This window comes from Xenopus laevis, chromosome 4L (genome assembly GCF_017654675.1).
Source record: "Xenopus laevis strain J_2021 chromosome 4L, Xenopus_laevis_v10.1, whole genome shotgun sequence".
NCBI lineage: Eukaryota > Metazoa > Chordata > Amphibia > Anura > Pipidae > Xenopus > Xenopus laevis.
Window position 1 is genome coordinate 71,356,238 of NC_054377.1, and position 15,249 is coordinate 71,371,486.

The window sequence follows — 15,249 nt, forward strand, 5'->3', positions numbered from 1 at the left end:
CAAGGCAATCCCTACAAATCTCTCTGCAGGGGCTGGAATATTGTTTGTGTTAAGTCCCCATTTAGCCTTAGCTATAGTCAAAGTAAAAGATCAAAGGGTAGCAATTTTTATCCATGAAATGTTCCATTATACAGTCAACCAACTTAATCCACTCATGTGACTGTGTTGAAAACATGGCTACATTGAAGGTGTGCGGGGGGGGGGGGGGTGGCAGCAAGTTGAAACAAAAACCAGACTCCTGTACACCACACCACAACTTTTTTTCCCCGAAAATTCTGTCTCCAGCTGTTGCTTGTCTACAACCCCTATAATTTTCAAACATGTCATTAACTGTTAAAGCACACTGCATATTCTATAATAGCAACATCTGGATACATAAAGGTTGGAAATTACTTTTCTATATCATTCCCCGTCATTAATGGATTGTAGGCGTTCAACTACAGTTGTTCTTCCAACACAGTTAAAAAAAAAATGAAAGTTCATATAACGTAAGTAGCATATGTTAATGGAAACTTCTGTACATACATAAACTGGCATTTTAAAGTGTTAATCCGTTCTAATGCATTTGTAGATGTACTTGCGAATTACCTTTCAGAGTATAGGTTTTATAATATCATCAAGATCAAAATATAGTTAATGAAAGAGTATAAAGTTGAGAATGGTACAGTGATTTTTTTAATGTGCATTTGGTCTTACCATCTGCGATTGCTGTAGAATCTGACTGCATGTTATCTAATATCAAAATGGAAAGTGCATTTCATTAGATGTCTCAGAGAAAGATAGTGGATTTTATCTGTTTAAACAAATTTGCTATCTCACTCATGAGTCCATATTTACAAACTGAAAAAAGGATGCAAAGAGCAAAATACAGGTGCAATCCACAATTGTTTGCACTCCATTTTGGAGTGCATTGCATTCAGGAGGGAGGGAATACATGTAGGCATCCTTTTCCAAGCTCTCCCATGCCCCAACTTGAAAGTCATTGTGATGTGCAAGTTTGGGAGCTGTGAAGGCTGCAGATATTGAGTTCCGCTCAATTTGTAGTGCATTTTAGTTAACAATAAATAGCAGTTTATTTTCAGTGATAGAATGATATTCAAATGGATTGTCTTTCTGCCATTAAAGGACTTTCAATGTACACAAGTCCTGTGTAAGAATTAATGCCACTGTATTATACACAGCTTATCTTCTGTATAGACCTTTGCTATCCCCATGGCTACACAGCAGTTTATTTATCGACTATAGAAGTGTTTTTGAAGCAAACATGCAGTTTTTGCCGATGCAGGGTATCAGTACGTTATATTTAAATACATGTAAAACAATTTCACTTTTTTTTGCTATTACTTAGTTTGCTATTTTTCAGAGGATACAATTCTAATTTTATTACAGGTATGGGACCTATTATCCAGTATGCTTGGAACATGGGGCTTCCTGGATAAGGGGTCTTTTTACATAATTTGGATCACCATACTTTGTCTATTAAAAATAAAACATTTAAACATTAAATAAACCCAATAGGATTGTTTTGCCTCAGATAAGGATTAATTATGTATTAGTTAAGATCAAGTAGCAGGTACTGTTTTGTGTTGGACTCAAAAAATCTGTTGAAACTCCAAACTGGAGAGCTTCTGAACAAAAATAAATATTTCTAAAACCACAAAACATGAAGACGAGTTACAGATGGTCTCAGACTATCACTGTCTACATTATACTAAAGCTAATTTAAAGGTGAACTACTACTGTTTACGATTAGAATTTAAATGTTATGGAGTTAAGTCATGGTTTGCGCCTGATGGTGTGAAACCCCTACAGAAGGTGTTCACAGGATTTATTATATTGTGCTCAGACCCTACAGTACTTTTTTAAGGGGTAGTTGGATTTAGTGAATTCAGTCCTAATGTTGAAAAATTCTAATATCTTGAATTTGCTGTTTCTTTTTAGGGAATTCCTGGAATGACTGGCAGTGCTGGGGCTCTTGGTTACCCTGGCAGGCAGGTGCAGTAACTGTGCTGTAAATTTCCTAACAGCATGTAATGCATTAATAATGAAAATCATGTTATTAATTCAAGCTTGAGAAAAATGCTACATTATCAAAAGTATGATCAAAAATGATTGTAAAGGAAATAAAGAAGAAACTAGTTCATTAATGTCTACTTCGCAACTAGTTTAGAATGTGTGGAATAATACCTTCTATCTTAATACTGTATCTGCCAGATATCTGGCAACTTCCAAGAGACCTATCTCAGTAGCTTAATGAATATAGTATATAGTATATAGTTATTATAGTATATTAAAAATATTGAACGATTTTAAAGTTATGTGTAATTAAAAAAATATATACCTGATAAACAGCAGGGATCCAGCACACAGCATGATTTTTTGTAAATAATCAAAATATATTTACCGTAAGTTAAAAAACAAATGGTCTTAATTGTCTCTATATATATATATATATATATATATATAAATATGTTGTAGATGGGTGCACACCAGGAACGTTTAAAGACAAGTTACTTAAAGGTTAAAACATACTTTATTGAAAAATTTAAAAACAGGCCAACGTTTCGGTCTCCTTCTCAACATATTTATCTATTCCATTACGGGTAGCACCTGGGTCACTTACTGTTATTTGGAGTGCGGAGAAAACACAAGGACTTTTTAAATTCCCAAGTAGACAAATTATTCTGTAATATTTGCTAATATTTGCTCACATGGCTTTAAAAGTATAAAGTAAACTGAAATGTATTTAATAAGAAAGAAACTTTTTTTTTTTTTACCAGGGTTTAGCTGGACCAGAAGGTATCATGGGCCCTAAAGGTGTTAGAGTAAGTATTTTTCCATGTAAAGATAGTTAGAATTATAACATTTTGAAGATTGATTAATGAAGATAAAAATAAATGAACTAGATTACAGCTACAAAGAGAGAACCCACAAAAAGTGACATACAAGTACAAACAGAAGTAGATACAATAAGATAAGAAGCTCTGAAAATATATTTTGAAAAAATGCCAAAACAAATCTGATTTGGATTGATAAAAAAAGACTATTGGAAAATATAGGACATTTTCCTGCCTGGAGCATTATTTGTGTAAGATAAACTGTCAGGACCGATGTCAGAGTTGAAAACATGATTTGCTGTTATTAATTGAAGAACGTGCTTCTCATAGATCTCTTTGAAAAGTTCATTATTGACTTTCCAATTCATCTGTTTTGTTACAGAGAGATTAAATTATATTTTGAGATAATTTGGTTTAAATGATAAATATTACCGTAGTAAAGTGGATTTGTCGTACTTCTGCACAGTATGTTTTACCACTAGATGCCCATTCTTATATATTGTATTTCTGCAAAAAAAAAGTCTCAGAATAGTACACGGATTCTGCAGCTGGCCATACCCTGATTGAGGTGGTCGAAGTCGGCAGTTTATTGGACCATATATGGTGCTCGTCTGCTCTACTGTTATGTTGCAGAGCATTTTCCCAATATCAGTTGGGCATGTTTAAAAATCCCATTGGACAGGGATGCAGCAGTGCATTGATGCAGTCCTCATTCATTGGGCCTCTATAAGCCCCACTGTATGGTCTGATTGACGCCAGTGAAAGGATCAGCCCCATTTGCCCCAGCTCATGGGTGCCTAAATCAGGCCCAGATGTGTTCATTTGGCAACCTCGCCAAAGGAGAAGATCTGGCAGGGTTTGGCCAGTTTAAGAGTCATATTTCAAAACAATGCGCAGGTAATAGTACATACCATCATGCATTTTTAGTTACATTCAGGGCTGGAACTAGGGGTAGACAGAAGAGGCACATGCCTAGGGCACATGGGGGGGTGAGTTTTGGGCACATGCCTCTTCTATCTACCTACCCCTAATCCGGGCCCTTGTCCCCCCCCAAGAAAACATGGGGGGGGTTTGTCAGGGAAAGCGGTGGCCAGCCGGGTTGCCTAAGTCGTGCAGTTCACTGGCCTTAATATTTTACTGTGTTCAGATATCCGTTTCCATTATTTCAAACATACAAGGTAGACTTTCAAATGCAAGTACACAACTTCATTAATAAGCATTAGTGACCTGAGCTTGCATAAAACTCCTCCAGCATTAGCCATTAAAGGTATCATTTTAAATCTGTTTTGCAGTATATTAATAGTCTCTTACATGAGAAAATATTGGGACAGGATGGCAAGTCATTTGGGGAGAGAACCAGAAACAGATTTGTTAGTACAACCACCAGTGCAACCACCAGTAAACAATTCTTGTGTGATGCCTTTTCTTGGCTGTAGCTGAGATAAACATGTACTGTATTAGGACAATGGCACACAAGGAGATATACAAATATATTACATTTAGCCATTGAGTGACTTGCCTATACTGTAGCATACTAATAAGGATAAAGAGAAATTAAAGCCAAAAATCAAAGTTGACACAATGCTAAATAACGGGCTGCTGTCTAGGATGCAGCATTGTTGTGACATAAGATATATCCTTTCAGCCAATACTGTGTATTTTTGTTTGGACTGTAAGAATTGAGGTATTGTAAGTTCTCATCACATTTTTGACAACTCTCATCTGATATATGTTGCACATTATTTTAAAGTATTTTACATTCTTTATTGTAAGTCAAATATTTATCAGCACAGCTATCTATTTTTTAAAGTATTAATGTTATAACATTACAATATCTGTTTATACTAACATACTTCTGTATTTATTTGAAAGGGTTTTATTGGCATACCAGGGGTTCCTGGACCTCCCGGACCTGAAGGAGAAAGAGTATGTTTTTTTAAATAATTCCTAAAATACACTTGCCTTTTAAATTGTCAACATCAGTTTCAATTCAATAACTGGCTTAAATTATGCACGTTTTTGACCAAGTATCAATGAGGAGACCTTCATTTTCAAACTCATAAAACATTATTGCACATACCGTTAAAGAAACTACATACAGTACATGATCTGACAAAACCATTGTACTTTTGTTTCTTTTAAGGGTGTACCAGGGCCACCTGGGAAGAAAGGGCCCAAGGGTGGGCAGGTAAGCAGCAAAGCATTGTATGTTCTCTGTTTTATTTCTTAGTGTCGTTGTGTCTCTTGGCTCATAAATAGGACAAGTTATAACTTAGTCTGATGTCTGAATTAAACACATGATTTTATTATTTCACTTATTAAGCGGGGGGGGGTTCATAGTGGTGGAGTAAAGTAAAACCTAAGTAAGAAATATTATTGATCATCATCAAAGCTTAATTTTACTCTACTTTTTGGCTAAAACAATTTTTGTGAATTACCCACCACCATGAAAATCAAATCTTGGCACTTAAACTGTTGCTCAACTACAAACCCAAATTCTGTTGGTTGGTATTAAATAACAACTAAAGTGCAATATGGTATCTGTATCCAGCAGATTAACAACGAATAGGAATGCATTTACTGTTGTCAAAGGCTTTGACTGGAGCTTTCATAATCACAAACGTTTCACAATGTTCAAATCTCAGAAACATTTGTATTTACGAATGCCCCAATAAAAGCTTCAGCTTTGCAACAGTTTCAACTGTTGTGTACCTGCCAGTGTTGCAAACTGTTTGTTTTGCATATTGTAAAGAACTTGAACAGTCTTGATTTATTAAGACAATTTGAACAAAAAACTCTGAAACTAACAGCTGCAGAATTTATTTAGAAGTCATTAGTTTGTGTTTGTTTTTGTTTTTGTTTTAAACAACTGTTGGGACTTTACAGCCTTATAAATGTATGAGACATTCCATCTTAAATATACTTTTCCTCAAGAATAAATAAAAATGATTGCAGAAAAGATCACACAATTTCTGTCACTATTATTTAAAAATTGATAATTTGCTTTCTTAGTGATTACACTAAATCATATTTCTACAAATTTTTTAATTATCTTAAATATAGCTGCATTTGTGTAAAGTTAAAGCTTCGCCTGCAAAACCAGTATGAATTATTTATTTGCTCTTCATACACGTTACAAGATAAAGCAGCAGGAACTGTATTTGTAATCTTTTAATAGAAAATGTAATAATGGTATCAAATATTTTTCAATTTTACATTTTTGTCAAATTTAAAAAATATTTGACAGAAGTCTTTCACATATTCTGCAATTTCGAGCCTTAATAGCCTTTCCTTTGGCCTATGGGGTGCGAACGTATGCTAGCGGCGGTCTCTTAGCTAGCAAATTGTCCTCTACGCCTGTTAGTAAATTGATGATGTCCCTGCTAATGGGAATTCTGGCAAATTGTCACTAGCGATGGCCACTTCACCCTTTAGTAAATCTGCCCCTTTGGTCCTTTTAGTACAGGTATAGGATCCATTATTCGGAAATGCATTATTCAGAGAGCTCCAATAACAGGAAGGCCTTCTCCCATGGACTACTTTTTGATCAAATAATTCAAAATTTATAATTGATTTCCTTTTCTCTGTAATTTTAAACAGTACATTGTACTTAATCCTAAAATATCATTTATCCTTATTAGAGGAAATTAGTTCTATTGGGTTTATGTCATGTTTAATTTATTTTTTAGTTGACTTAAGGAATGGAGATCCAAATGAAATAATTAGCCACTTCAAACATTTTAATGCACATCTGTAATAAAAATGTCTATACAAGCTATTTGTACCCGCCCTGTGCAAATTGACCTTAGCATAAGAGTACTAGTGCATTTTCGCTAGGCAGAATTAAATGGTAACAAAAGATCGCTAAGGAATGCTCGGCTACAAATTAACACTAGCGACAATTTTAACTTCACCAGCGTTCGGCTGCTGAGATGCAACTTGGCATTTTTGTGAATTTGCCCGTAGTGTTAGTCTGTAGATTCTACATTTCTGGTTGGGTATCTCATCTATGCCGCTGATGTTTATATGGCAAAACCCTGCTTGGCTTTTAAAACAAATGGTTTAATAGAATATACTTATCTGTTTAGCAGGTCTTCAGATGATTAAGCCATTTTGACAAATTAAAACTTGCTTTAGTAGAGGAAGTGTGTAATACTTGACCTTTTACAGGGTACATGCATTTTAAATTATTGTAGTCTGCTGTGAAGGATAACAGAGATGATGATCCCTTAAAAACAAAAACCTGAATGTTTGATGTCACCCCTCAAACATGGACGTTGGCCAAACTGTGTAGTATCTGACTGAAATCATAAATATGCTGCTTACATTGCTGTACCAGATGTGTGCCGTTTATTCTTACACTACACATTCATACCTCATTTTCTTCTGGCAAGCATTTGCTGAAACTAAACTTGCCAAATAGCTGTTGTATGAGAACTGTATAAATTAGCAGCTCAATAGCACAACAGATTCTCACTGCTCATCCACAGTCTGTTTGCTGGAGAAATTAGGCTTTTGATTAGGAATGCTGATTTAAAAAATCATGAAAAAAAAGCTTACCGGTACTATTTACTTGTGGGAATTTAAGAATTTGAAGGGAAGCTGTCTGTGTATTTTATTATGTAAAAATATTGCTACTGTCTGGTTTGTAGACACTGCAGATCCATTAGTGAGAAAGATGGTCACCTATATTTCCTGAGGGATAAACACATTTATAAAGGGCTTATTGTATAATGTAATATTAGATAACTGTCTCATAAAATACGAATTTCTAACTGTTTCTTATCTTTTCAAACAATTCTGTTTGCCTTTTGTGATCACTTAAGCAGTGCTGTGATTAAGCAATAAACCCCTAAACATCACACTAGCCATAAGCTATAAAGCCAGATGAATTGGAACAGAGATTTCTATAAAGTACCTTTCAGACACATTTTATAGATCCTGCCCTGGGAAGCATAGTTTAGTTGGCTAGACTTCAGTTTTATTGTATTTGACGTTTATTTTTTTGTGAACTTAGTTTTCAAAAAACACATGAGCATGGTATGTGCACATTACACCAGTGTGTATACATTGAGTGCATCAAGGTAAGGCAGGATGCTGATTTTTAAAGGGCCCTCTACTTTACAGCCTAGAATTAGTATGTGGGCAGCTATGTGCAGATTCCAAGTGACACAGGTTGATCAAATCCCCTGATCCAACTTTGAGGCACCCTCAACTTTTTGTAATTAGGTAGTCACTTTGTTCTACCTACAACTAAGTTTTTGTCTTTATGATATATTTCAGGAATAGAGAGGAACACTCAAAGAATTAAAGAGCACTGTCTTGTTAATGGATCAACATGTTTTGGTCACCCAGCTCTTTATCAAGCATACAACAAAGTGAATAAGTTAATACATATGTAGTCCCAGGTGTAAGAGGTGATAAACCAACCTCCTATCCAGTTGGCTTAAATTTATGTCTTTCACTGTCAAAATTTAGTTCCTGCAGTGGACAACCCTTTATAGAATATGTAAATATAGAGTTATATTATGAGAAAAAGGCATTGTTATGCTTTCCTTGGTAAATTAATTCCAAAGCCATATCAAAATTAAACATATTCCAAAGCTGGTTCCATACTCTGTAAAGAAGCAGAAAAAGACACACATGAAAAAAAAAAAAGTGTGTTCAAAAAATGCCATTTTGTCAAAATCATAAAATCACTAATCGTAACCAAAACATTTCTATAATTTTCCCCCACATGGGTTAATTTAACCATTCTGTTTAACCTTTCAGTGAAAACCAAGAAGTATTAGATTTCCTGTTGTAAATGGAAAATCATCAGTAAGTTCATATGAGCAGGGCACTCCCATCCTTTTCTTGTTCTGTAACCCCTTATTTGTTAAATTATTGTAAGACCCCAGAGTTGTGCAACTTGCAGGTACAATATAAATAAATGATGATGTCATACCAGTAATCTGATTAAAGTAAAATTGATGCTGAGGTTGTGGAGTTGAGGTTATGGAATTCTTTTTTTTCAGATTAAAATGATTTCCTTTTTTGACATTTCTAAACTGCCTATTCATAAGCCACTGAATGTAATATGACTGATCTATTTTTATTCGCATATTGTGAGAAAGTCTACCCAGCAACCCACCCCTCCTCTTGGCAGCTGGGGTTGTGGACCATGGCTACAGGCCAGTGAGGGATGTTTACAGTTTACCAGGCAACAACTGTTGCTATTTATGTGAAATGCCAATACTCCCCATTGTAAACTGTACAAAAAAAGTCACCTAGAAAAATACCCATAAAGTCCAAAACATTCTCAATAAGTCACAGTGAATAACCTGCCCTTCCACACCACTGTATTTTGTTCAGTTTAAGTCAAAGTGGAAAAATAGTTGCTGCTAAAAAATGCCCATTGACTTTAGTGTGTTACAACTTATTGCAAATTTTTCAGGAACCTCCCCATGAATGACTTTGGTAGCCAAAGTGGTTTGGAGAAATGGTCCCTGCAAGTCAGACTGTCATTTTCCTTTTAATCTGTGTCTGTGTTAAAAACGAATATATATAGTAAATAAAGTACCCCCTCTTGTAAAATATAAGGATATTATAAGTTACCGAGGAGTTTCATGACCATATAAATACACGAGGCCGAAGGTAACTTCTAATATCCTCATATTTTGCAACTGGGGGTACTTTATTTATTATAATACACACATTTCGTGAAAATGAAAAATTTATATAAGCTTCGTCATACTGAAATAATAAACTTTCAAATACTAACAATTAAAAATTCTGCATAGTTTCTGAAATAAGCAAGTTTATCTTCACTATCCCTCTCTCAGCATCTGTTTTTCTTCATTCTCTTTTCATGCAGCAGTTGGGTGTCAGATATTCATTGACATTTCGATGCCTTATAGTGGGGGGGCTCCTTTTGCCTAGAAGATGTATTAGAGCTCGCTCTATTAAAATCACCAGACATCCTTTTTCTTTACATGCAAGATTGGTGCAAAAAACTGTTATTTTGTTAGATTTTGTTTGTACTGGAACCAGTTATCTGAGTGAGCTCTAATACATCTGCTAGGAAAGAAAGACCCCCATAAGATATATTGGATCCAACTATCAATGAATATCTGATGTCCAACTGCTGCAAGAAACAGAATGAAAAAAAAACATGCTAAGAAAGGGATACTGAAAATAAACTTGATTATTTCAGAAATGATGCAGAATATTCAATTGATTGTATTTAGAATGTTTCTTATTTCAGTACAATGAAGCTTAAATTACATTTTCATTTTTGCAATAGTTCCCCTTTAAGGTTTGCTAATAGCCTGTACTAAAACATGTAAATTGCTAGAAGTTGTGCTTCAGCCCCCTCATAGAACCTTGTGAGTTGGGTTCAAAGCCTTTGCCAGGGGTTAAGTAGGCATACTAGAAAAGTGCTTTCATCACTGTGTTCTCTCTCTCAGTGCTAATGGGTTTATCAGCTTCAGTTCATGCTTGTGGGATAGTAAAATGTCAAGCACATTTTCAACTTCTGACCTGATATGGGAGAAAATGATATTTGTTGAGAAGCAAAACATTTCTGACATTTTTTCCATGTGAACAGATGGAATATTTACATGAATAAATCTACTTGTTTTTTTTTTCATTCTCATATGTAAATTTAGTGCATATTGTGGAATCCCTCACTGTACCAGTTTTTAGATGATATTTTGGTAGGATTAATAAACTGTGAGTAATGAAATGGAAGATTATCTAAGTATGGCTTACAGTTATTATGTAAAGGTTAGCATTGTATCATTGTTTGCCATACAAAGATAAAAGAGCAATTTTTAATTTAATACATTATTATATCTATATCTATCCATTGTGGTACTGATTCACTCTTGGTACATTCTAACTTTTGCTTGAAGAATGAAATTAAAGGCCAACTGGCCAAGTAAAGTATTTAAATGGTTTTTAAATGCTTTTCCTATTTCATAGATCTGTCGGATGTTCCTATCTGCACTTTAGCATTCTGTCTGTGGCACATCCAAGAGCAATAAAAAGGAAGATCTGACTGTAAGCCAAGTGATGGCAGTAGTTTAGGGTTACATTGGTTACTTAATTTGCCAGTTCTGAATGTAGTGCAGAATGCGTTGTTTGCATTGATCTGGTGTACCAACATATAGTATGTCAGCTTTATGCAAATATATTTTTTTCAAACTTAATTTTGCCATTTGATCCACAAGGGCCACATAATATACATTATGCTTATGTGTTTGTACCATATTCCAAAATGAACTTATACTTTCTTATATCAGTGATCAGAAATGATGCCATTATGTGTACTACCTTTCAAATTGGTTGATTTATATTACCAAATGGTAACAAGTCACAGCTTTGTAAAACTTTACAGAGCCTTTCAGGCTTAACAATTTATCACATTAAACATAATTGCTTGAATCATTTTTCCCTACATGGAATAAACACTGGGGAATATAAAATGTGCACATATCTGTAGCAATATCACTCTGTAGAGCACAATGGCATTCAACTACTCTAAGCAGTCAAACACATTGTGGAAAGTGCCTTGACTTCAAGAATATGTTCCTGGCAGGAAAGTTTTGACTAACATAGAAAATATTAAACTGCTTCAAATCCTTCAGGATTTCTCAATTGATATTGCATTATAGATATTTTTAACAAGGAATACATAAAATATTCAACCTGAAAGAATTCACATATAGAATTTTATTGTTCAGTGTTGGAAAATCACTCAAGTTAAGAACAATCAGGAATAAAAGCAACTTGTCAAGAGGCAAAGAGTTACAAGACTACTGAAGGTTAAACCCAGTTCATGGTATATTTGTGCACAGTTTGAGTGTAGCCTGACACTGATGCAAACTTGACAAGAATAATTTCAATTAGTTTTCATGGTGAAGGCATTTCAAACTATTCCCTCTGAAACCAAAAACATACATAAAACAACAACCACAAATGTGTATTTTTGACAAGCTTAAAATGATCTTGTTTAGAGGAAATGGTTGGTAATACAGCATAATTCTAAGTCTTGACTGAGCTATTACATTCTAGTTTTAAATAAACTCAGTGTTTTGTTTTTTTTGTGCTTTGCAGAATCTCACGTGTAATTTTATGTTTTGTTTTATTATAGGGATTTCCAGGAGAATTTGGTGACAGAGGCCCTCCAGGTGCAGATGGAAGCCCTGTAAGTATGTTATGCTCTGGATATTTTGTGGTTATTATAAAGTTATTATTGGTTAATTTGCAGTGCAAAAAAGCCAGAAATATCCAAACTTTAAATACAAAGTTGCATACCCAATTAGGTGAAGAAAATAAAAGAGGACAAGAATGTGATAGGAATGAAAAAGTGCACAGACTTTAAGGGTATCAAGAAAGACATTAACAGATTGTCTCTATATTTCATCAGTTTACAGCTCAGTTCATTATTACGATACATTCATAATTACGATACATCACTAACTTACTCAACCTAATAGAGTTGTATAGAGCGTTGGGTCTATGCTTTGGCTGAATTCCTGCAGAGAATTAGAGAGTTGGCCATTTTATATATGAAGTAAAAATACTTCTTATATGAAAGTACCTCTCTGTACATAAATCCAACCTAAGTACAAACCCATTTGTCCAATTAACTAGTTACAACTATTCTGTTGAAGGAACTATTTGTTTGCAGATCTAGCCCTATTCTCCTGTCCTATCATCAGTATTATTTTTAGGTGAAACTTGTAGACCCATTCTTTTCAAAACCCACTCATTTCAGCTAAGCCTTAATTCCCAAGATCACAACCAGTTTCCTCCAACATCTGCCTTTATTACTCCACCCTGCATGCTATTTTGTCTGTGGAACAGATTGAATGTTTTGGGGAACAAAATCTAAAATAGTAACGGAAAAGCTGTTTGCAAGAAAATTTTTATGAAAGTGAATGTAATAAAACATCAATCACAGCACCTTCAAGCAGGTCTTTGAAAATCACTCTGTGCAATTAAAATTTGCAGTATAATAATAGTCTAGGAACAATGCCACAGAATTATTGTTAAATGAATATTTTTCTTTTTTTGATGTTGTAAATGTATTTTCTGCTTAGCCCTTCATCTAGCTAAGGTTCCTGAGTAGTTTTAATAAAGCAAGCTGTAACACTGATATTCCACAACTTTATTGTGTAATATCTTTGTTATGCTTACCATTTCAAAAGCTTAGTGCTTTGTAAATAATAAGGAATGGATATCTATGCCATTGATAATTGTGTTCTCAATAATAATGCACAGTTGTAGATATGACTACAGATTACCGGTTTCTATGTCATTCATATGCCACACATCCCATATGCTAGCCTAGATTCTTGAATCTCACTGTACACCATTTTTAGTTTCTTTAGTTTATTCTTTTTTAGAATTCTTTGCATAATAAGTTTTGAGTTCTTTGTAATTTGAATTACTATACATTGTCTACTAAAAAAAAACATTTAACATTAAATAAACCAAATAGGATTGTTTTGCCTTCAGTAAGGTTTAAATAATTATATATTAGTCCCAAGTTAGTAAAAGGTACTGTTTTATCATTACAGAGAAAAAAGGAAATCATTTTTAAAAATTAGAATTCTTTGCTAAAATTGGACTCTATGGGGTAAATTTATCAAAGAGTGAAGTTCCGCCACTAGAGTGAAATTCCGCAGCTCTCAATTCATTTCTATGGGATTTTGAAAGGCGTATTTATCAATGGGTGAAAGTGAAAGTTCACCCTTTGATAAATACGCCTATAAAAATGCCATAGAAATGAATGGAGAGTGGTGGAATTTCACTCTAGTGGCGGAACTTAACTATTAACTTCACTCTTTGATAAATATACCCCTATGGGAGATGGCCTTGTCATAATTCATATTGCATTTCCTTGTAAAAGATATACCTATATAAATTACTTTTGATTGTTATAATAAAATAAACTTTTTGAACCATATGAGCTACAGTATATTATCTAATCTGATGTTTGCATTATTTTTAGGGAACTGTTGGTGGTGTCGGACAGGCTGGATTTCCTGGACTTAGAGTAATTATACATTCCATATCTGTAAATATGAAATATGTTGGTTCATCATAACCTTTCCTTTAACCCAAGGAAGTAATCTGTGTTCTATGAAACAAGTTAGGTCCTTAATACCGCTGGTTGGTATGTTCACTTTGTGTTCTAAGAAAATTACTCTGGGTTCACTCTGTAGTGGGCTTCTGACCCACAACAACTAACCATTTTGTGATGATCTGTAATGGTCTGTGTAATTGTAAATTCAGATTCTAACAGAGCTTCAAATTAGCACTTCAATAAAGGCAGGTGCACAGGTTAAAAGGCTAACAAATTAATTTACTATAGATAAAAGGCAGAAAGGCAGTGTCTGCTTCTTCTTCTCATTTCAAATTCTCTGTGGTGTCTTTACATCCTCTCTGACTCCCTACCTAACAATATTCTTTCCCTTTTTATTAGAATGGCTTACTTTCCAGTTGGCCTTTTTGCAGCTGGAAAAAGAGCAGTAAAGTGGTTTGAGACAACATGGGCAAATTAGAAATCTTTGAAAGAGTTTCTTGCATGTTCATTTGGAAACCATCAAATTACACTGATTCTGAATATACAGATTTTAGGCCCACGTACAGACTTATATAAGTATGTCTTGCCAGTTTTGACAAAATGTCAATGTCCCCAACATTAATAGCCTATGTGGAGGGGGGGCTAGTTCCCTAATTATTATTATAACTGTATATAGACACGTTTCTCTGTACTGTTTATGCATAAACCTCTTCTGAACTGTTAACTAAAACCTAGTATTAGTTGAAACAATTGCTATGAATATATTGGATGATTTACATAAAACAAACAAATGTTTTTATTTGTTGTTAACTGTAGACTGAATATTTGTTTATTATATAAACTATGGTGTAAATCCTTACTACAATTTAAGTGGGTAGCACTTGCAAGGGCATATGACAAGAATCTTTTCTTAGTTGACTGTGAAGGTGGAATTGTTCCAATTGGCATTTTGCTTGTCTTTTAATGATCATGATCAAATCATCATGGAACATTCTGGTAATTCTCAGACAAAGAATATGATTTGCTTTGTTAAATCAAACTTCCCAGTTGAATATGTAATAGGAGCATGAGTGGGATTTGGAAAGAGCACTCTGATTAATTGGTGTGCATAAAAGAACGTTTTTTCTGCTACTGAAAATGAATAGGCTGTCAGGGAATTAATATGAGCTGCTGCTGCTATAAAAATATAATCCAATATCAGAGCCAGATCCACTCAGGACCATGTATCAGCCAACTTAAAACAGAAACTTTTATAACACTATTTGAGTGAGACTGACAGATTATTTATGTTTAGCATATCAAAAGAGTATGGGACCAACATTGTGAATTGCTGGT

At 34.3% G+C, this 15,249-nt stretch overlaps 1 protein-coding gene across 2 annotated transcripts in view; it reads left to right on the top strand.

Moving 5' to 3' along the window:
• col24a1.L (collagen, type XXIV, alpha 1 L homeolog) overlaps positions 1 to 15,249 on the top strand; it is a 156,314-nt gene that overhangs the window by 61,903 nt on the left and 79,162 nt on the right. For both annotated transcript variants that reach the window (XR_001935320.2, XM_018258139.2), the window contains exons 9-14: positions 1,942 to 1,995; positions 2,781 to 2,825; positions 4,710 to 4,763; positions 4,981 to 5,025; positions 11,974 to 12,027; positions 13,840 to 13,884. Coding sequence is in view for 1 of the 2 variants with exons in the window: in XM_018258139.2 (XP_018113628.1) it covers positions 1,942 to 1,995; positions 2,781 to 2,825; positions 4,710 to 4,763; positions 4,981 to 5,025; positions 11,974 to 12,027; positions 13,840 to 13,884 (297 nt within the window). In the remaining variant the exon portion in view is untranslated. The remainder of the gene's footprint in view (positions 1 to 1,941; positions 1,996 to 2,780; positions 2,826 to 4,709; positions 4,764 to 4,980; positions 5,026 to 11,973; positions 12,028 to 13,839; positions 13,885 to 15,249) is intronic.